The sequence below is a fragment of the Taudactylus pleione genome, unplaced genomic scaffold, assembly GCF_031769625.1.
Source record: "Taudactylus pleione unplaced genomic scaffold, aTauple2 ptg000403l, whole genome shotgun sequence".
Taxonomy (NCBI): domain Eukaryota; kingdom Metazoa; phylum Chordata; class Amphibia; order Anura; family Myobatrachidae; genus Taudactylus; species Taudactylus pleione.
In genome coordinates, this window is record NW_028284805.1 from 2586378 (window position 1) to 2610304 (window position 23927).

The 23927-nt window shown below is 44.4% G+C and overlaps 1 protein-coding gene across 1 annotated transcript in view; it reads right to left on the reverse strand.

Annotated features, from left to right (window-relative positions):
* Positions 1 to 843: 843 nt before the first annotated feature.
* LOC148506452 (uncharacterized) overlaps positions 844 to 23927 on the reverse strand; it is a 93023-nt gene continuing 69939 nt past the window's right edge. The window contains exon 9 of the mRNA XM_088446728.1: positions 844 to 2372. Coding sequence (XP_088302854.1) covers positions 844 to 2372 — 1529 coding nt within the window. The remainder of the gene's footprint in view (positions 2373 to 23927) is intronic.

Consider the following 23927-nt stretch of genomic DNA (forward strand, 5'->3'; position numbering starts at 1 on the left):
TTTATTTGTTGAGAAATGGATTAAGACAGTCACAGTATAAATGCCCGGTACCCAAAGTGACAGGATAATACAGCTTTAAGTCAGTTTATATCCACTTCTGAATGAGTCATAGTAATTGTCTGACTGACCAATATCCACCAGGCTTATACCTGATGTTTGTTCTACAGTGGCCCTGACCTCAGCCCGTACTCTGGTCTATAGCTGACTGCCCTGTCCCTGGTTACATCTCTATGTTATATTCCCCTGCCAGCTGTGGCCTAGTGTGACTAGCCTGATAGTTCTATACTTCCTTGGGAGATCTCTGGTAATATCAGTGTTTCCATTACATCATGTCACTAGATACTACACCAAGTCCATCACAGAACATGTGCACCACTGACAGGACAGTTATACACTATTCCAGCTTTACTAACAATGTACAGACACAAACCACCATCACACACAGCTGTGTTATGTCACATGGATGTCAGACAGCTCAGTTCAGCGTTTTGTTTTATATCTTCCTATTAAACTCTTTGATCTTGTATCTTTTGTAGGTCTTTAATAAAGGTATAATGTTCCTCTGGGTATTGTACAGTGTTATTGGCCTGGTCCCTGCAGCTTTTCTCACTGCCAAATAATCTTCATACCCTTGTCCTGAAAATAACTAGTACATCATTCATTCCAACTAGGAGTGGATTTTATCTGAATGGTCATATATTAGTATATAGTGTGAACATACAAATGTAATTTACCCTTCATTAAGCAGGGACAGCAATCTAGGCTTAAATTGTATTGGTGTGAAGTTTCTGATGACTAAAAAGAACTGATTTAGTTTGAAAATGTTTCCCACATTCAGAACATTCATTCACCTGTGTGAGTTCTCTGATGTCCAATAAGAATTTTTTTCGTTTTAAAAAATTTCCCACACTCAGAACACGGAAATGGCTTCTCACCTGTGTGAGTTCTCTGATGGTCATTACGTGTTCCCTGGAGTGCAAATTTTTTCCCACATTCAGAACATGAATATGGCCTCTCACCTGTGTGAGTTTTCCTATGTGAAGCAAGAGTTGGCTGATGTGTAAAACATTTCCCACACTCAGAACATGAAAATGGCTTCTCACCTGTGTGGACTCTTTGATGACTAATAAGCTCTGATTTCATTCTAAAACAATTCCCACACTCAGAACATGAAAATGGCTTCTCACCTGTGTGGACCCTTTGATGATTAATAAGCTCTGATTTTATTCTAAAACATTTCCCACACTCAGAACATGGAAATGGCTTCTCACCTGTGTGGATTCTTTGATGATTAATAAGCTCTGATTTCACTTTAAAACATTTCCCACACTCAGAACATGGAAATGGCTTCTCACCTGTGTGGACTTTCTGGTGGTAAATGAGACTTGATGACCGCATAAAACATTTCCCACATATAGAACACGGATATTGCCTCTCACCTGTGTGAACTTTCTTATGTCTATCAAGACCTCCTTTCGATGGAAAACATTTCCCACATTCAGAACATGGAAATGGCTTCTCACCTGTGTGAGTTCTCTTATGTATATTAAGAACTCTATTGTTTGAAAAACATTTCCCACACTCAGAACATGGAAATGGACTCTCACCTGTGTGAGTTCTCTGATGGTCAGAAAGTGTTGCCTGACATACAAAACATTTCCCACATTCAGAACAGAAAAATGGCTTCTCACCTGTGTGAGTTCTCTGATGTGCAGCAAGTGCTGACTGGGTTATAAAGCATTTCCAACATTCAGAGCATGAAAATGGCCTCTCACCTGTGTGAATCTTTGTATGTCTGGTAAGAGCTCTTTTCAGTATAAAACATTTTCCACACTCAGAACATGGAAATGGCTTCTCACCTGTGTGGACTCTTTGATGATTAATAAGCTCTGATTTCACTCTAAAACATTTCCCACACTCAGAACATGGAAATGGCTTCTCACCTGTGTGGACTCTTTGATGATTAATAAGCTCTGATTTCTCTCTAAAACATTTCCCACACTCAGAACATGGAAATGGCTTCTCACCTGTGTGGACTCTCTGGTGTTTAATGAGACTTGATGACTGCGTAAAACATTTCCCACATATAGAACACGGATATTGCCTCTCACCTGTGTGAACTTTCTTATGTCTATCAAGACCTCCTTTCGATGGAAAACATTTCTCACATTCAGAACATGGAAATGGCTTCTCACCTGTGTGAGTTCTCTTATGTATATTAAGAACGCCTTTGTTTGAAAAACATTTCCCACACTCAGAACATAGAAATGGCCTCTCCCCTGTGTGCATTCTCTTATGTCTATTAAGTTCTCCTCTCAGTGTAAAACATTTCCCACACTCAGAACACAGAAAAGGCATCTCAGCTGTGTGAACTCTCTTCTGATGTAGTGAAAGATGTAATTGCTTTGTAAAACTTTTCCCACATTCAGAACATGTAAATGGTTTATCATCTGTATGATCTGAGCTGTGTGTAACAATACTGGTACTATCAGGGGAACACTCCTCATGATTAGAAGGATCAGATGATAGATCTGCACTGTGATATGTTGGGTGTACACTTGGGGTAATGGGGTTTTCTCCTGAAGAGTCCTGTGAGAAGTTATTATCATCTAGGTCACAATCTGGAGATAATATGAGATGTCTCCCCGAGTTATTCCTGCTGTTGTGTCCATCTGCTGGGAACAGAATAAATATACGGGAATTAGCATCCCTGCAGCACTATACCATACTGTGTTACTATAATAAGACGTGCATTGCTGTACCCCAACATTTCCATACAGTCAGTAACCATTGTCACATCTCAGTTTGTGACTGAGGAAGACAGAGAGTAAATAGATCCTGTTACAGGCTATGGTGTAAAGCCGCATAAACACTAGACGATTTTCATGAATGATATGGACGATATAATTGAATGATATATCGTTCAGTGTGTATGCAGTGAATGACCAACGATGCTCGCTCAACGCGGGTCGTTAGCGATGTCTTTTGTTGTCTGTACATGCAGCATATCTGACGATATCATCAAGAATTGTCTGTTCAGAGATGTGGCAGGATGGCTTCTCTGATAGATATCGTTAAAGCTATCTCTTAGTGTGTACACGCAATATCATTTGTCCTGCACTACAGAAAGATCAAGGGAAATCTTTCACCAATATTGTTCATCAAGCACATCATCTAGTGTGTATGAGCCTTAACAATGCTGTTTGCCTTATGTTACATGTTATGGTAAGTCGTAATCACACTAGATGCAGACAAGTATTTGCTGATGTTTGTCCTGAGGAGGTCTAGGGTGTAGGAGTAACACCGCCTGGGGAGCAGTCACTTAGGGCCATATTAAATTAGCGGTGAAAACAGCTGTTTTTTTTCACCATTGGCTAAATTGGCCGAATGGGGAAAAAAAATTTAAGAAAAGTTTTCTCCATCCCAGACTAGAAGAAAAAAAAAAAAATCCCTATTTTTGGCTAAAAATGTGGGGATTCTTTCAGAACCCTTTGGACAGCCCCTCTAATGATAAATTACCCCCAAAAAAATTTCGTAAGCTGCGTACTTTGGTGAAAAATGACAACGCAAATTTTGCAAGAAAAAAAATTGTTGAAAATGGGTTTAACATATTGGGTCTGATTTTTCGCGGGGCGGTACAGAATGCGTCAAGTGTTTTAACCATCGCACACGGTCACAGCAGGCATTTTTTTTATGGTTTTTAAGTTTGCATATTTTTATTATAGATTTTTATTTATTTATGGAAGCAAAAACACCCCAAATTTTTGTCATATGTACGTTGAAGATCAGAATCACAACATCTGTCATACATAATAATGATCAGTACATCAGTTACGTCACAGCATATGTCCAAAGATATCATTAGCGTAGCAGAGACATAAGTTTCAAAATCTGACCTGAATTATAAACACATGTACAATAATAAGATGTAGTTTCATAAGAAGAATTACATAGAATAGCCATGATAAATAATAAGAAAAGCTAAAATAAAAAAAATAATAAAAAAAGGGGGGAATGATGTCTGGCACTCGCTAGGCAACACTATGGGAGGATCTCCCAAGAGAATTTGGGTCTCATACCATTGAGTCAGGCGCATACTATGGTGGATCTGGGATTGTGTCAAGACTGGCAGAGTAGCTATGAGACACCACCCACAGCCTATACGAGCGTGCAGTTTGATGGCCGCGATGGTCTTGACCATCGCGACCATCGAAACTGCGAGCCGGAGCCTGCGGTTGAGGTTTTCAACCGCAAGCCCCGGAGTGATTTTGGCTCTATCAGAGCCAAAATCGGAGTGATTTTGGCTCTGATAGAGCCAAAATCACTCCGGGGCTTGCGGTTGAAAACCTCAACCGCAGGCTCCGGCTCGCAGTTTCACTAGTGATGTCAGTGGGCCGGCTTCTGATGGGAGGCGTTCCCGTGGGAACGCCCCCGTCAGGGAGGCACGCCCCCGGCATGCCCACCAAAGGGGGCGTGCTGTCAATCAACATCGACAGCACGCCCCCTTTGATCAGACACAACGAGCGAAGGACTTTCCTTCGCTCGTCGCGTCTGGCGCATGCGCACGACGGAGCTCCCTCCGTCGTGCGCATGCTCAGTGCAGACCATCGACCCACTTGCGAGCGGACAGCCGCTTGCGAGTGGGTCTGAATCAGGGCCCTAGTTTCCACCCAGTCCATTCGAAAGATAAAATTCAACCTTTACTTATATAATTGAAAATTGATTGAAGTTGGGTGTATCCATTCTTGTAAAATGGCCTTCTTTGCCGCTGAGCTTATTGCAAGTAATAATTTCCTGATACCCGGATTAAGTCTGTCCACTCGGAATTATACCCAGGACCGCCCATTCAGGGGTGACAGCCACATAGTTGACCAAATGAGTCTCAGCATCCTGTCTTACTGGCCTCTAAAAACCTTGGACCATTGGACATTCCCAAAGGCAGTGATAGATATCCGCCTCCTCCCCCGCACATTTAATTCAAGTGTGAGAGTCAGATAGACCCATTCTATATCGACTGTGAGAGGACAAATATGTCCTATGTTATACATTTAAGAAAAGCTCGTAATATGCACTGGCGCTCAATAATGATCGTGATCTCATTAAACCACGTATTAAATCATTAATAGAGAGTTGGGAATTGAGCCAGCCATTAACGCATTCTCTGGCTAACCAAATTGTGATCTAGCTCTCCACTAAGGAATTTGTAATTGATAGATATAGCCTTATGAGTAGGTGTTGATCTAGAAAAACATTGGTCTGGCGGGTTTTGCAAATCAGCTGTTGAAATAACCCGTACTACAGAGGCTATATAATACTGTGCCTGAAAGTAAGCTAAGGGATGAGCCCGCAGAGTCTCAAATTTCTCTGTTGCCTCGTGGAACAACAGGGGCCACCTCAGATCTAAGTTCAGCAGATGACTTATATTGTGAACATCCCCACCCTCCATATCATTAAAGGATAAGCTGCCTCTGCCTCTTGAAAGTCTAAATTGCACAACAATGGGAGGTGGACTGATTTATAAGCATTGAGGCATAGCTTATGGTGCAATATGTGCCAGAGGCATCTAGTAGTCATTAATAAAGGGTTGTCACAGACTTCTGGTGGAACTTCCTGGTCATGATTATGTAGAAAGTATTTTAAGGCCATTGTAGGGAGGAATTGTGATTCAAGGGATGTGTTGGCGTAAACCTTCTGATTATTTAGCCAGTCAGCCAAAAACCTCATAAAGGAGGAATGATTCTAGACAAGAATGTTAGGAAAATGTATTCCACCGTTGGATTTAGGTTGATATAGTTTTCAGAGACTAATACGAGCCCTACCACCCTGCCATACAAAAGTCTGGAAGAGCTTGTTAATTAATTTAATATCTTTTGTGGTAAGTAGAATGGGCAATGTCTGTAACATATATAGAAGACGGGGAAAGGTCATCATTTTGATAAGAGCAGCTCTACCTAAATACGAGAGGGTCAAATGTTTCCAACTCCTGAGCTCCTCAGTAATAATTCAAATCATTTGTGACACATTTTTATTATACAGTTGAGCAGGGTTCTTAGGCAAAAGAATGCCCAGATATTCTAAATGTGAGGAGGCCCAGGAGAATGAAAAGACGAGCCCCAGGAAGGAGCAGAAATAGTGGGATGAAGATATTTATCTTCGTTAATTTTCAGACCAGAGATGTCGCCAAACTGCTGAAACTTCTGCATAATCAAGGGTAACGTATGCTGGGGATCTGTGATATATAAAAGGATGTCATCCCCATAGACCATAAATTTAACACTGCACGTGCCAACCTGGATTCCTTGGAAGTCAGACCATTGCTGCAGAATACGAAGGAGAGGATCTATAGTGAGGTAGAAGAGGAGGGGGGAAAGGGTGCCTCGTCCCAATTCCATGGGCATGCCAGGCAATCCATTACTCAGCATTGACGTGGAAGGAGAGTGTTAAAAGAAATGTGACAATTTAATTACATTTGAGGTGAATCCCCTACGGCAGTGGTTCCCAAACTGTGTGCCATGGCACCCTGGGGTGCCTCAGGACACTTACAGGGGTGCCTCAGGTTGATGGTCCAGCACCAATTCAAATTATTTATGGTCAATGTAATGTAAATATGTGGACAAACAGAAATGCAGACCTGTCCACAACCACATAACTGAACCTAAGGATGACAGGTAAGCACATTTTACTTCACTTTACTACTTGACTAAAAAATTTTCTGAATTTTTCAATAACAAACTTTTGGCTTAGAGGTGCCGTGAAAACAATGCTGATACTCTAGGGCGCCGTGTTTCAAAAAAGTTTGGAAACCACTGCCCTATGGTTCAAAATCTCAAATAAATGAGGCCAAAGAATCTTGTCAAACGCCTTATCGTATCGAGACTAAGAAGCATATTCTGAGCATGAGAATCTCTACTAGAGGCGATTATAGTGGCCAAAGCAGTGCGAATACCTTTAACCGAGTGCCTACCGGACACAATACCTAATTGGTGGTCAGTTGAGAGGGAGGGTAAAATGTGTTGCAGATGCATAGCCATGATTTTGGCAATAAGTTTAAAAGTATAAAGTCCATATTCAGCAGCGTTATAGGGTGATATGATCCAAGTAAATGAGGATCTTTCTCCGGTTTGGGCAGAAGGATCGTATGGGAGGTGTTAAAAGAGGGGAGTGAAGGGGAATAGCTATGGATGTGCCAAAATAAGCCCAAGAGAAGCGGAGAGAGATCATCTTGAAGGATTTTAAAATAGTCACCAGAGTAACCGTCTGGACCAGGAGCTTAATGAGCAGGCAGGGCTCTAATAGTATCTTGAAGTTCCTGATCAGCAATGTCTGAGTCCAGAATGTTGCATTGGTCTTGAGTAAGTGTAGGGAGGCGGGCTTCATCTAAAAATATCCTATGTCGTTCCACATTGACTGACTGAGGGGAATATAGAGTAGAATAATAAGTAGTAAATAGTGACAAGATATCCTTCGAATCAGTAATTGGAGACCTAGTGGTGGGATAAATTACTTCTGTAATATGATTCCTAGATTTCCGTGATTTGGCTATAGTTGCCAAAAGGCAACAGCCTTGTTGCCCCAATGGTAATATTTATGTTTAGAGACCTCTACACTGTGTTTTGCCTGTATGAGAAGGAGGTCTTCTAATAATTGACGGGCTTGTTTTTAATTGACACAGTTATTCAGGTGATGAATCCATCATATAGGCAGTGAAAGTTTGGGTAACTGCAGCACGTAATGAGGCACAGGTTGCCGATGTATCGCGTTTACGCTTGGCCATGTAACTAATGATATGGCCTCGTAATACTGCCTTTGAAGTTTCCCACATAAAACCAGGATTGTCCCAGTGATCAAGATTATCGTCTACAAAATCAGACCATTCTGACTTGAGAAACGAGCAGAAATCAGCTGAGGAGGCCAGAAGCGTGGGAAATCACCAGATATTATCACGGTAAGGGTTTGAGGGAAATGTAAGTTTCACGGTGAGAGGAGCATGGTCAGTTTGTGATATCAAGCATACGAGCATCATGGAGATGGGAAATTAGGACATTGGATAATAAAAGGTAGTCTATGCAGGATAAGGAGCCACGTGCTACTGAAAGATGCGTATAGGAGTGATCAGTGGGATGTAATAGACGCTAAGGATTGGAGAGATGTAACGTGGACAGTAGAGATGGGAGTGCCCGTCATGTGGTAGAAGCCGGTTTAGATGGTGTAGGGGCCTTATCAATTTGGGGATCTAACAATGTATTGAAATCTCCACCCTTTGTTGTAATAATTTACTTAATTGATTAAAGAAAGATGGGAGTCCGTGTTCGGAGCATAAATATTAACCAATGTAAACCAAGAATACAGAATTTCAACACCAAGCACAAGAAATCTACCATGCCTATCCACAATCTGATTTCAAATAGTAAATTGTAGTGCTTTGCTTCACAAAACTCCAATTTTCAATTTTCCTTCCAACAAAAAAGGGGACAGGTGTAGCCTGGGATAGCCGGCACATATCCAAGTAAACAGCCAATAAAACAAAAGTAACATAATTTGAGTACCCTAATAGATAAGGGTGTCAGAAATGTCAATAGATATTACTAGGGTAGAGTAAACCTAACTAAAGAAAAGTATGTAACAAAATAAGAAACATAATAATAAGTTGTGCTCACTCCAGTATATCAGTAGCTTCCAGATCAAAATAACTAAAAGCAAAGATATCTCGACTCTAATCAGATGTAAGCGAACATGTCTAGGTTAAACACCACATTATATTAATGTATGAATTAAAACCCAGCAAAGGAGGTCTGGTGATAATCAATGTGGTGGAGGTGACCGAAGAGATAAACGAAGGGGGAGAAGATGACATTTTGCCTGTGCTGGATCATCAAAAATCAGTGGACGGCCATCCTCAAATACTCTTAGTTTTGCCGGATATAACAGGGTAAATCTACGGTTTTGGGAGTGGAGGTAAGTACAAACTTCAGAAAAGGCTTTTGCGTTTTTGGGCAACCAACACAGAGAAATCCTGAAAAATCATAATTTTATGGGATTGTACCATTAAAGGGTTAGATCTGTAGTAAGCAGTTCAAATTTGTTCCTTGGCCCGATAGTCTAAGAATTTTTCTGTAACAGGGCGAGACCGGTTATTGTCTCCTTGTCGTTCTGGGCCCAGGCGATGGGCTCTCTCAATTTTGGCGGTGCCCAATGTGTCAGCTATGTCTAAGGCTAGGGGCAAATCTTTGGCAAGAAAATCGAGAAGTTGTGGACCCTTATAGGACTCAGGAATTATAGGAACCGCAGATTGTTTCTACGGTAACGATTTTCCAAATCGTCAAGTTTTTCTATTACAGATTGAATGGTGGAGGAATGGGAGGATGTATTATCCTGAATGATTTGGACTCTGGGCCCGATTCAGACCTGTTCGCTAGATGCGTACGCACGCAGCCAAACTATGCAAATCCCGCAATCGCACGGCAAGGCATTAGCACGCCCACTATGTATGGCTGTGCGATCGCAGTGTGTATTTAGATGCCCACCAGCCTGTCTTAAGACGCCCACTTTCCAACGTCATCTCCAGGAACTGTATGCAACAATCAGTAACATCGGAGCCATACACAGCACTTGTGGCTGACCATACCCTACCACAAGCACTGCGAGTGCTTCAGTGTGTAATTCAGCCATGTGACGTGTATGCTGACACTGCGTCTTAATTATGCACGCTTCTGAAACGGTGTTAAGACGCACAGACATGCCTGCGTTCGCATCACCACTGCCCCGTTTCCATCAACCAACCCCTGTCACCACCCACAAACGGCTCATTCTGTCACTCATTCTAGCGAGGTGGCTATGCGCAGCGAGCAAACGCTTCCTGATCACATGGATTAGTTCACGCATGCGCACTGCGACTTATACACGTGCACACATTGCAAACATCGGCAGGCTACGTGCGAATGCAGCCTAGCGAACGGGTCTGCATCAGGCCCTCTGTCCTCCACCTCACTAACCCTTGTCTCCAGTGTGGTTAAGCGAGCAGCAGGGCCTTAACTATGGTGGTGGGACTTGTGCCATGGCACAGGACACCGCAGGGCAGGGGGCACTCTTCGGGCCTGTCAATTTTCTGTTTATTGTCATTCTCACTTGTAGCATCCTATTTTTTTATCCCCAGCATCTCCTGGCCTCTCCTAACTCGTCCCTGGCTCTTCCCCATGAGGCCATGGCCCGTTTTCAGGTGTACCTCTTATGTCCCTATCTGAAAAATAGGGGAGGGGGGCGCCAATGCTCTTTCTGGCACAGGGCACCAAGAAGTCTAGTTACGGCTCTGGCGAGCACCATGTGCATTCATTCTAGTCAGAGGTGCCTCTGTCTTCATTTCGGTGCCCTCTAACCTTTTATCAAACTGGGGCATTAATACTTTGGAAATGGTCTCCGCCATTTCAGGCATAGGTAAAGAGGAGATGGCAATGGCACTTGAGACAGAGGAACCAGGGAGATCTAGACCATCCTGTGTCTCTAGGGGAGATAGAGAGGGGGCATTAAGTAAACTAGGTGGTCACCAATAGTACACCAATGGCAATAGAGTGTGTCGCATACAAGATATGTGGGTTACAGTATTAAAATTGTTACGATACCACTAAAAAAAACATATGGGTTTATATTCTAGCCAGTCTACAAGCAGTAAGGGTGAGAACTATCTTGAGTCACCACTAGATAATAGTATCATACAGAAAAAAAATACACTTGGTGTAAGACTAGATTGGTATAGTGGTACAAAACTACCTCAGTGATAACCTTGAAATGGCTGCAAGTGAGATTATATTTTCCTCACTAATCCTTAAGTGAAAGAGAAATTTATGACAATGTTTCCCCTCAAATTGACATAAAATATTACACCTGAGTATTCTGAGAAATGCACTAACAGATACTAACTAGGAACTGTAATAATACTGTATCCTCACTAGGTGGAGATAAACACACTTTATGCACAAGACTTAAGTACAAATAGCAAAGGTGTAACAGATATACAGTTAACTCAATCCAGGTAATGTAATGACTATCTCTAATATGATGTCCAAACGACTAGTAATGAAGGGACAGTACTGTACAACGTAATCCTACTTAAAACAGCTTCAACGGTTGAATAAAGAAAACTACTAAATGGAGCATTTGTTATATGCAATAATATGGCTATAGGGCCTGATTCAGGCCCGCTCACAAGCGCTATGCGCTCGCAAGGGGTCGATGGGTATACATTGCACACGCGCGGCGTGTGCAATGAACGTGTGCAAGCCCCGTAGCGAGTGAGAAATTCACTCGCTCCGGGGCTCGCTACAAACGGGGCGGCTGTCGATGTTGATCAACAGCTCGCCCCATTTTGTAGGCGGGGTGGGGTGGCTGGACAAATGGAGGCATTCCTGAAGGAACACCTGCCATTTGTGGGCAGCCCTACTGACATCACCAGTGCTGTCAGTAGTGAGCATCCGGCTCTATTAGAGCCGGAAGCCCACTGGGGCTTGCGGCAGACGAGACCCTACCACAAGGGTCTCGTCGCAAGCCCAATGGTCGCGACCATCGTGACCATCACCTGGCCGCTCGCAAAAGCTGTGGGTGGTCACCCACAGCTTAGCGAGCGGCCGACAGGCCGGCTTAAAAAAACAGCGGCCGCCCTCATTCAGAGCAAGCGCTTGCTTTTTGCGAGTGGCTCTGAATGAGGTCCATAATCCCTGGGTTTTTCTACCAAAAGTTTGTCAGAGAATGTTAACAGTATAAGTCAAAATAGAGTCTAAATCAGTATGGCTAACCCCAAAATACAGAAATTGTGGGTCACTCAATAAGTCCCTGAACAGTCAGTCCTTGAGAAGAAGGATATCCTACAGAGTAGGCTGTCGCAGTTACCAATCCACTGAGGAAAATCCAGAACCATTGGAGGGTTATGGGGGTGCAGAGAGAGAAGATATAGTGGGCAAAAGACAAAAGGGTGGATAGAGGGTATAAGGTATATGGGTAACACGCAAGGAGGGCAAGGAACCAAGTGAGGAGAAAAAAGAGGGTGGAATGTAAAGAGACGTTAGTGTAAGATTAACAGACAAAGTTAATACCGGAAAGGAGGTTGGTAGGCAGCTGTCACCAGGACCCTTCAGGTGCCGGAAGAGTCAGCACACTCCAAGAGTCCCACTTCCAAGCGGGATCGGAGAGTTGTCTGGCACATTAGCCGGTCCACTGCAGCGTGTCAATGGAGCAGAGGCAGTAGGAACAAGCTGGAAGTGAGGTGCCCAATCCCAAGATGAACACCTCACCAGATGGGATGTCGAACAAGGACCAGAACGATGTCCGACTCTGCAGCCAGCAATGACTCTGCAGGTGGACATCCGCTCTGACCGTCACAACAAAGAGGCAGCCAGCTCCAGCGGTAACCCCTGCGATCCCTCAGGCAGGCAATCAGCATCAGAGAAGAAGCAGAGGGGGCAGCGAGAGCACCACTAGGCATCCACCAGCAGTATTCCTCAGATGCGGGTGAACTCAGCCATGTGGGTCGTGAAGGACTTCAGATGCGCCAGCCTTCTTCCCCCTGCAGGCAGCCACTAGCAGATGGGGCCGAAGTGCAGCACCGGTCTGAGGCTCCCTGCAGCCCAGGAGGCAATGGGGTAGATGTATTATAGCTGCACTTAACGTGCCGCTATATCGCTTCCTGCTTCGCCCCTTTACCAAGGTAAAACAGGAAGGAATAACGATGAGATGTATGAACATCTCATCGGCTGGAGAGGAGGAGCGTTAACTCCCCCCTCCGGTGCTACTCGCTAGCGACCACAGCGCATCAGCCTAGTGCTAATGCACTGTGTCTCCGTCCCGGCCGGCTCCACTGAGCATGCGCGGGATCTCGCAAGTATCACGAGATCCCAGCATGCAGCCTGGAGCCGGCAGCCACCGCAGCAGGGAGAGCGCTGTCCCTGCTGTGGGGATAGGGCAGCACCAGGTTGTAGCTGTCAATAGCGACTGCTACAGTGGGCCGAACAATCAGATGATCTGACCGTTCATACATGGCCCAGGCTATCGGCGCTGCTATCTTGTAGATAGTACAGCGCCCCTGTCATTTACCACCAAACCCTCGATCATACATCAGGAAGAAGCGGTATTAGTGCACATAACGTGCGCTGATACTGCTTCTGAGCTTCTTACATCTTCCCCAAAGAGCGCTCCCAAGGATCGTCCTGAACAGAAGCCAGCAACGGGGTCATTACCTGTCACAGACAGCAGCCCTGTTCCAAAGCAGACACCGGCAGAGAGGTGAGCAATCAGTCGGAAAGGAGCTCTAGGTGAGCGGGTGCAGAGAGAGTGAGAGGCAAAAGGGAAGTCCCCGGGTCCTGGAGTATAGCCACAAGCAGCCCAGCAGTGCGTATCAGGCGTTCAGGGGGAAGCAGCTTAAGCCAGTGCGGGTAAGTGTGGGTGACAGGGGCTCACTGTATCTCCGATGTAGTTTTCCACCGGGATGACAGTCTCCGCAGCACTGGGACCTCAGAGAGTAGTTACTGTGGGAAACTAGTCGCCAAGCAGTGATGTGGTGGGTTACGGCCAGTCAACGAGCAGGAACAGGCGGGTATAGAGATCTTCTGCTAAGTCTGTAGGTATATTAGACAGCTGGAAAACTAGTTATATGTACGGCCGTACCAACGCTCACGCCGAGTTTCGCGCTAAAAGCTCAGCTAGCTTGCAGGCCAATGCTATTAGTAGCAAGACTTCGGTACAATATCTATCTCCCAAGGCCAAATAAATATCAAAATAATCCCGTGTTTAGGTGATGAAGAGGAGAAGTTAAATTCTCCAATTAAGGTCGGATAATGGAGGATGGAGGAGATTTCAGTAGCCTTAGTCAGGAGAGGAGCTAAAAGACGGCCATTCCTGATGTCCCGCCCACCAGAAGTCTTAAATTTTCATTTTTACGACATGAAAATATAGTTGCACCCATTTTAACGTACCCCCAATATACGTGGAACAGTAATTTCCGGGTGAAAAAAACTTTCTATAGTTTTCAACAATTTTTTTTTTCACCCAAAATTTGTAGGTACGCAATTTACGAAAAAAAATTGGGGTCATTTATCATTAGGAGGGGTTTCCAAGGGTTCTGAATGAACCCCTCACATTTTTTTTCTGGGATGGAGGTTTTTTTCCCCCATTTTCACCTACAGTAATTGCCTTTTTTGCCTGTTTTTTTAGCTAAATCGGCCGGTTTCGCTGTGTTTTTCCCGGAAATCGCCCAATTTCGCAGATGGCGGAAAAAAATTACCATTTTTGCTGCTAATTGAATACGGCCCTAAGTAGGACACAGAGGAAGGGAAAAAGTGGAGAAGTTGCCATAGCAACCAATCAGCTTCTGTCATTTTACAGATTGTGGGCCTTGTAGCATAACCTTGGTTATGAACATGTCATCTTCATAGGCTGTGCCTATTCCTGTATATTGTGTAGAAAAACTGTATTTCAAATTGTATGGCAGATGGCTGGGAGGTAATTGACTGGCTAATGTTTACTTATAGCCCTATGTACAAGTTGTTAATATATGTGGTTCTCTGACTTGGAACACTGATCAAAAGACTGGGCTCTGTTTATAACACCACAGGGGGTCAGGTTTACAATCCAAGGAGAGACATACAGGCCAGCAAGATGTCAAACATTCTTCCAAGTCAGCAACTTCAAACAAGATGGAGTAATTAAATAACCCCTGCTCATGTGACCAGGAGCCCTGTTTTATAGTCACCTAAACAATTAATTCTGATCTGGGAAGGGTTAAACTATCCCAACGGGGCGGAGGGAGAGACCAAGAGCATCCTGCAAACAGCATAAAATGTGTGTTTGAAATGAAACAGGATGCATTACTTGTGAGGAGATGAAGACATGCCAGGGTGTGACCATATCTTTAGGAAGAGACCTCACTTCCGCCATTGTTTGACCCTATCCAGGTGATCCGAATGGTGTTTCTCTCTTTTTTATTATTTTATTTTGTTTCTTGAAATTGTGAGTAACTGGTGTGACCTTTTAAAATTATCATCATCTTTGTAATTTTTTTTGTAACATAAGCTTTGGAGATATTCTTGGAACTAAATACTTAACATTTTAGTTCTGGTTCTGTGTTCTTATACCCAAGGCCTATCAAAAGACTAACCCTAACCTCCCCACGGAGGTGCCTAACCCTAAGCCCCCCCTCCCCGCACCCTAAACCTAACCCTCCTGAGGTGGTGCCTAACCCTAACCTTCTCCTGGGGGGTGCCTAATCCTAACCCCCCCTCCCCGCACCCTAAACCTAACCCTCCTGAGGTGGTGCCTAACCCTAACCTCCCTACGGAGGTGCCTAACCCTAACCCTCCCTCCCTGCACCCTAAATCTAACCCTCCCGAGGTGGTGCCTAACCCTAACCTCCTCCCGGGGGGTGCCTAATCCTAACCCCCCCCTCCCCGCCCCCTAAATCTAACTTTCCTGGGGTGGTGCCTAACCCTAACCTCCTCCCGGGGGTACCTAGTCCTAACCCCCCCGTCCCCTAGCCTAACCCTAACCCTCGCCGGGGGGTGCCTAACCCTAACCTCCCCACGGAGGTGCCTAACCCTAAGCCCCTCCTCCCCGCACCCTAAACCTAACCATCCTGGGGACGTGCCTAAGCCTAAGTCCCCACCATGTTTTCACATCGCGGGATGAATATGACAGTGCACCATTGGGCATACCAATGCTTGGGTGCCCTTTGGAGACATTAGCATATTTTCTCTATTAAGATCCATGAGAGATCATAGCTGCGATTGCATGTGAGTACATCTTTGAATCAGGCCCCTAGTGTGTATTACTCACCTGTGCTGATAGCTGTAGGGATTTCCTGCTCCTTACACCTCTGATCACCCCTCACATACGTCTCCTCTTCTCCCTCTATATCTTCAACTTTATCATCATTCAGATCTTCACCCTAAATAATCCACAACACATGAATATTGTCTGATGTATTAGAATGAGATTAAACCCTCACTGACCGGAGTATATTACACCTTTGGGACTAGACCATATTTCATATTTTCTATGTTTTAATTATAAGAAACATTATTGTGTAACTACTCTGCTCATCATAGTGATATTATCATTGAGGGGTTGGGACGGATCAGACTCTTTTATTAGCACAGATAATTATAAGTGCATTGTACAGGGGGAGGAGGGAGACTTTAGCAACAGCAACAACAGGTTTCCATGGTTTCTAGTATACTATAATACAATTGCTACAATATAGGTTCAAGCAACTAGTACGACTGAGAATTGGACTAGCTACTACTATATTTAAGCTTGTAAAAGTGGATACAGAATTTTTTTTTAAAAATAAAAAAAACTTTTACTTGATCTTAGTTAATCTTAGTAGTTAGTCTACGTAAACCTGTCACATGCTATATCCAAGAAAAACAATTTCAGAAAGGGCCCAATTGCAATATAGCTTCCACAAAACACAGGTTTCACAGGAGGGGGGGTAAATCTGAGCAATTAGTGGCCAATTTTACCAGGGGGACCCGTAACAAGCCCTGCATTGCGTTTCTTAATACTATAGGTTCAATGTTACACCACCTTGCCCCAGTGCAATCTGTGATGCCCTTAGGCAGTATTGCCAATCCCTATACACACGCCTTGGGACAATGAAGAGGTGGCTAAGTACTTGCAGGACCCAGGACTTCCTAAACTCATGTTTGAGGAGAGGTCAACATTGGAAGGTCCCATAGCTGCACAAGTATTGATAGACGCACTAAAAACTTTCACTGATGGTAAATAGCCTGGCCCTGAAAGGTTGGGCGCAGAGTTCTATAATATATGAGGAACTCACCGCAATACCTTGTAACATTCTACAATCACATTCTTGTGAAGTTACTAATCCCCAATATATTTAATTCAACTACAATCATAGTATTACCCAAACTGGGCAGTGACCTCACTATAGTTAGTTCGTAAAGGTGAATCTCCCTTCTAAATCAGGGCCTAAAGCCACCCACAATACTCAAAACCAAAATGGCTAGAAAATATCTCACCTTGCCCTATTCTTGCCCATTCAACTTGGCTTTGTTACAGGCAAACAATTGGTGATGGGAGTGCAGGCGGCTGTCTCTATCAAACATCTGAGCAAAGCTAAAGAAACTTTACGCTTTAATATAGATGCAGAAAAAGACTTTTTGTCATGCCCAGGGATCTTAGACCCCCCTTACCTCACCTGGGGGGTGGGATGTACTAAAAAGAAAAATGCGGCTGCATTCCTCATATGTACTAAGCAGCAGAATGCATCGCGCCCTTGAGGGTAACGTGATTCAGGTGGCATTATCTAATAGAAGCCTATGGGATTCTTTTTGTGATGCCCCCCTGAAAGGGATCCAATCGGATCCCTCCCATCTCCCCCCGCGGCTCATGTCCTTCTGCGCATGCACAGGAAACCAGAGGGACTTCTGGGAATTAAACCCAGGAGTCTCTCTATCCGGGGTTATCCAACGCGGTATGTGTTATAATAAATAAAGAAAAGTATAGTGACAACAAACAAATGCTATACCTATGGTACAAATAAAATATGAAGTAATAGGCTGAGAATAAAGGTTATGGATTAGATAAACAGTACTATCTTGAAAGGAAATAAATTAGAAAGATAACAAGGATTAGTAACAGGATAAGGGCGCTAACAGTAAATGAAGGCTGGAGGGAAATATTCATTTTCCAAGAAAACGTTGTACGCCCATTCGCTTCCTTTTTTAGTAACTTGCTCATAACATAACCTCCCTGAATGCCCAATTGGATGCTTTCTAGACCAAAGGCCTTCAGATCTTTATATGAGCCTTTGTGGAAGAGATGGTAATGTCTTGCGCCTCAAGTGAGCTTCTTCAATTTTAATAAATCTGAGGATGGCAATGCCACCTGTCGTGTTTCCAGGGCGACGCTGGACTGGTATACAGTAAGTTCGGTTACCCGGATGGACTGGCCAGCTCAGAGTCCAGATGTTAGCCCCATTGAGAACCTCTGGAACGAATTGGAGCAACGGGTGCGTTCTAGGCCGACTCGACCTTCTTCAGCGTCACAGTTCTTCAGTACTATAATATAGCATGTCTGTGCCGGATTGCGGTGTCCTCACTCGTCTCTACTGCAGTCGTGGCAGAAAAAAAGCCCCCCTTGGCGCGCCTGGTGGCGGGAGTCTCTGGTAGCGTCGGGCGTCTTTGTTATGCCGAACATGCATCCAAACCGCAATGCGATGTGACTAGGACGCACCAGGAGACTGTGCTGATTAAATTGATATGTGACACTTGTGTATCTGTGTGCGACTCAATCAGCAGGCAAAGTGCTACGATGCAGCCGCCACAGGTTTTTTCCACGCCAAGCGCCATTTACATTGTCAGTCGCACACAGCTATACAAGTGTCACATATCACTCACTCACGCCACTGCATGGTGTACTGAGGGTAGATGAACAAGGACACATCTGAATGCCATCCACGCATCTCTTCCTAAAGTCGAGGAGCTAAACCTAACCAACATACTGATAATAGCTACTTGTAGAGCTTGGAAATTGGCTAGGACTTCATGGATAGTCTGGTAAATCAAAATCCCTCTTCCTCCCATTTCTAGATGTACTCAACAGGGGTTGAGATCTCTTGAGGCCCTCGCAAGAATCTATGTCCTGTGCAGTGGTGGCAGACAAATGTACTTATTTATTCCAGCACAGGTTCCCTTACATGCAGGCAAACCATTACATGTAAATAGGATTTAGCACACCCAAAAAGATATTATCAACCCCCAAGATTTGTTCCTTCTAAACGACCCTTACTGCACTTATGTATTCTACGATCAAATCAGAAACTGACACCAAGAAAGAAATCTTAGGTGTTCAAAAATGGGCACCACACTAATCTCATATGCTATCAATTGATATGGTAAACACCTGTCATATGACAATAAATATGATACCAGCTTGTAATTATGAGATGTACCTAGGAGATGGCTTATACTGCAACGGGCATACCTCTCACCGGTAGGGGGCACCTTACGGCCTTTCCTCAAAAGAAAATTGTGTGAAGATGGAGATGGCAGTGAGGTAGAGATGGGACAATCAGATGGAGATGACAGTGAGGCAGAGATGGGACAATCAGATGAAGATGGCAGTGAGGCAGAGATGGGACAATCAGATGGAGATGACAGTGAGGCAGAGATGGGACAATCAGAGGGAGATGGCAGTGAGGCAGAGATGGGACAATCAGATGGAGATGACAGTGAAGCAGAGATGGGACAATCAGATGGAGATGACAGTGAGGCAGAGATGGGACAATCAGATGGAGATGGCAGTGAGGCAGAGATGGGACAATCAGATGGAGATGGCAGTGAGGCAGAGATGGGACAATCAGATGGAGATGACAGTGAGGCAGAGATGGGACAATCAGATGGAGATGGCAGTGAGGCAGAGATGGGACAATCAGATGGAGATGGCAGTGAGGCAGAGATGGGACAATCAGATGGAGATGGCAGTGAGGCAGAGATGGGACAATCAGATGGAGATGGCAGTGAGGCAGAGATGGGACAATCAGATGGAGATGGCAGAGATGGGACAATCAGATGGAGATGGCAGTGAGGCAGAGATGGGACAATCAGATGGAGATGGCAGTGAGGCAGAGATGGCACAATCAGATGGAGATGACAGTGAGGCAGAGATGGGACAACTAGATTGAGAATTCAGTGAGGCAGAGATGGGACAATCAGATGGAGAAGGCAGTGAGGCAGAGATGGGACAATCAGAAGGAGATGACAGTGAGGCAGAGATGGGACAATCAGATGGAGATGGCAGTGAGGTAGAGATGGGACAATCAGAAGGAGATGACAGTGAGGCAGTTGGACATAGATAAGATAGGAGGAGAGAAGTCAGGGAAGGTAGATTAGATAATTATCTCCAAAGAGGTTGTAGTGGAGGCCAAAGAAGCGTATGAAATTCCTAAGTAAATATGCAAAAGGAGAAGAGCAGAGGGCAGAGAACAGATCTATGAAGGATCACAAGAGATAAAAGAAAAAAGTGGGGAGCATAAGACAGAAGTGGAGACACTGAAGGACTGTAAAAAGAGATAGGAGGTGAAAACAAGAAGTTGACAGTGCTACTCATGACCCTCAAGTGATGCCAACGAGTTTTGAGATTATTATACATCTCTATGTAATCTTACTTCCAATATCACGAATACACCCCAAGATCTAGCTAAGATTCGTCAATACCTGGAGCCCTGTTATCTACCTAAGTTGACCACGTCACATATTACCTCGCTTAATGCCTCCATTTCTGATGAAGAGATCACAACAGCTATAAAACAACTTCGTAGATCCTGGCCCTGATGGTTTCTCAGCCCTCTATTATAAAAAATTGTGGAGCCCTTACTTCCTATGCTCAAATTACTGTTTAATTTGCTTGAAGAGGGTGAGTGTCTCGATGCAGTCACCACCAGGGCTAATATAATTGTTATCCCAAAACCAGATTGTGACCCCATAGAGATGAAGAACTATAGGCCAATTTCACTCTTGAACATTGATTTAAAATGATTTGCTAATATATTAGCTAACAGATTAACTCCTATATTACCTCACTTGGTTCACCCTGAATAAGTGGGCTTTATTCCAAACACTAAGAACACGAGATGTCTATTAAATCTTATACATCTTGCTCAGGTCCGATCCACATCGACACTGGTGGTGGCTCTCGATGCGGAAAAAGCTTTCCAAAGTGTGGCATGGCCATTCATCCAGCAGACCCTTCTCAACATGGGGTACAGGGGAGCTTTCTACAATGGTTTATCCTCACTTAACCGTTATTCAACAGCCTCTGCCCTAGTAAATGGTCTTATTTCTGACTCATTCCCCATCCGTAATGGTACCCGTCAGGGGTGCCCTCTCTCCCCGCTGCTATTTGTGTTGGTGATGGAACCCTTAGCTGCTAAGATTAGACTCAACAATACCTCCGGAATCTCTGTTGGTGACTTAAGAGACAAAATTGGTCTGTATGCAGACAACGTGATTTTGACCTTGACCGACCCCCATTCCTCCCTTCCAAATTTATTTCCGAAATTGCTACTTATAGACAGCATTACAATTATAAAATCAGTTTGGATAAAACAGAAATTGATAATATGATAAGCTAAAGTACCTAGGAGTCTATCTTACCAAATCATACTCCACCCTCTATATGGCCAATTTCCCAAGGATATTTTCTTCTATTAAATCTGACCTTTCCACATGGAATAAACTATTTATCTCTTGGACTAGTCGTATGGCTGCGGTCGAGATGACCATACTACCACAACATATCCCTATTACGATTCTAAGAAATCTTCAAATAGAGATCTCACATTTTATTTGGGCAAATAAACGACCCAGGGTTAATATGCATTCACTACAAAAACATCGCACATCTGGAGGCCCAGGTGCCCCCGATCTCATGAAATACTACAGAGCAACCCAACTAACTCCATGTGTTCTCTGCTCCCCCTAATCAAAGGATGTGGATGGCTATTGAGGCTAATGTTCTCTCGGTATATTCCCCCTACAGTCTCCTCTGGTGTTCTCCCTGCAGTCGTCCATCTACTATCGCAATCCTACCTGCTATTCGCTATACGCTCTCTATATGGGACTGAGTTAGAGAGTATGTCTACCCATGGAGAGGGCACAGGAGGTACCTGTATTACTTGTTCTTGTTGTGGCAACCTCATAGGGAATTACAGCCGGGACTGCTAGGTGGTCCTCAATAGTAGCCAGCAACTGAGAAAAGGAAGCCCAGGGGGGCTCTTGGGCAGGGGCTGGGGGGTCTGATTGAGCTGGTGGAGAATAACACCTAGCACATAACCCATCTTGTACTAAATCCTCTTTATTTAAGCCTGCAGCACATAATTTGTATGAGAGCAGTATGGGTGCAGATGCCTGCTTGCTACTCTTGCCCTTGCTAGACATAGCTGCAGAGTACTATAGCACACAATATGGCAACCACTAAGTATGTGATATACAAGTGGAAATGCAATATACTGATCCTGTCTTATCATTGTGCAAGCTGCAGGAGCGAACAGCACAAAATATGGCACAGTGCAGTAACCAACTGTATGTGACAACCTTCACAAATACAAGAAATGTGAGGCACAGAAAACCCTGAATACACCTGTCAGGGCAAAGATGAGAAAACAAGTAAAGATATATGCTCACGGTATAGAGAGAATATACAGACAGACAGCGCTAGCATAAGTAACATACAATGCACAAATACATATAACTGCAAAATGGCACTACAATCAACTACTCAGTCCTTAAAGGCTGGTAGGCTATAGTGCTACATAACCTGTCTCTAGGGAGAGGTATGTAGGGCTACTGGACCCTGCATTTCCCTGAGAGATCAGTGGCGGAGCCTGTAGAAGATGGCCGCCGGAGATCTCTGAGGGGGCGTGGTCGCAGGATGAGAGCAGCTCAGAGAGACTAGACCTCAGAGGAATGGCACCCTGAGCTGAGGGGAGGGGCCGCTGTAATAGGGAAAGCTAACCTAACCATGCTGAATGTTAACCACGGGCCACTGGATTTCCGCTCCATATGTACCCTGGTGGTGTAGTGGATCACGCGGACGGAGCCGGTCTTCACCCTCAGCGCCTCCGGTCTGTCCCCTGAGACAGGAGATAAGACTGATCCACCTTACCTGTCCCCTTAGAATCCGGGCTGCAGTCTGGGTCTATCCATGGGGCAATATCCCCGGGATGCCCGTCGAGAGCACCAGGCGGAGCTGCCTTTGAGGCGCCCCGGAGAGGTGATGGAGCGGCAGCACAGACATCCCATGGACAGTCTGTTGCTGCCCGACCAGAAGAATAAAGGTAAAATAAAGAAAATTATAAAAATAAAAGCTTTTGGGCTGCCTGAAGCAGCCACTGTTATAATGGTGACCCGACTCCAGTCGGGCACCGATGCAACTGAGGTGCGTCTGGCTCGGGGGCGGGGTATAGGGGGAAGGACCGTTGCATCACGGGAGCAAAGCTTTAACTTTCGGTGCCTGGTCCTCAACCACCACCTACACCCCTAGGTCTCCCTGTGGAGCCCTATGGACCCTGAAGAAAAAAGTTAAATTTTGATACGAATTAAGGAAAATTCTTATAAATTATATTATTGATGGTACTTAGTTCTGTTCCTACTAATTTGCACTCAATATATTCCACTTCTTCTGACCTTTGTTGGAGACTGTGTGGCTGGCGAGGACCCTGCTGCATATCCGGTGGTCGTGCCCTCATGTCCACACATATTGGTTAGAAATCCATAAATTGATTCGGGATGTAGTTGGTATCCAAATACCAAGCACTCCTTTATATTCCCTACTTTCTCACCCTATCCCGAGTGTTACACGCGCTCAACAAAAGTTGATTAAACACATCTTGAACACGGCTAAATGTATGATAGCAGCTCAATTGAAATCGAACGCACCCCCTTCCCTGGTTGTTCCCATTAATGCTATCTGGTCCACCTAAAGAATGGAACATATATCTTCCATCAAATGTGATACTCCAGATCACTTCGATAATGTCTGGACTCCATGGACCACTCACTTGAAAGCCGAACCCCCATTGACAACTTATTTTCCTGGATGTAACTTCTCGAATAATCTAGTTCTATATTGACGGACATTCCCTCCCCCCTTCTTTTCAGCTTCGCTTATTACTTTCTTTCTTTCAATTTGTTTGATAATTTGCATATAAATTGCTTTGACCTATACTGTATATTTTTATGACTGTTTTGTTGATGTAATGAAAAACCTTCAATAAAAAGATTTTAAAAATTTTTTTTAAAAATAAGTTGACGGTGCTTCTGTAAAGGCCAGTGGAGTGAAGGCCGTTTATAAGTAGAGGGTGGTCAGCTGTGTTGCTTGTAAGCTGCAGAAAGACCAAAGGACGAGAGGAGGGAGAAGTGATC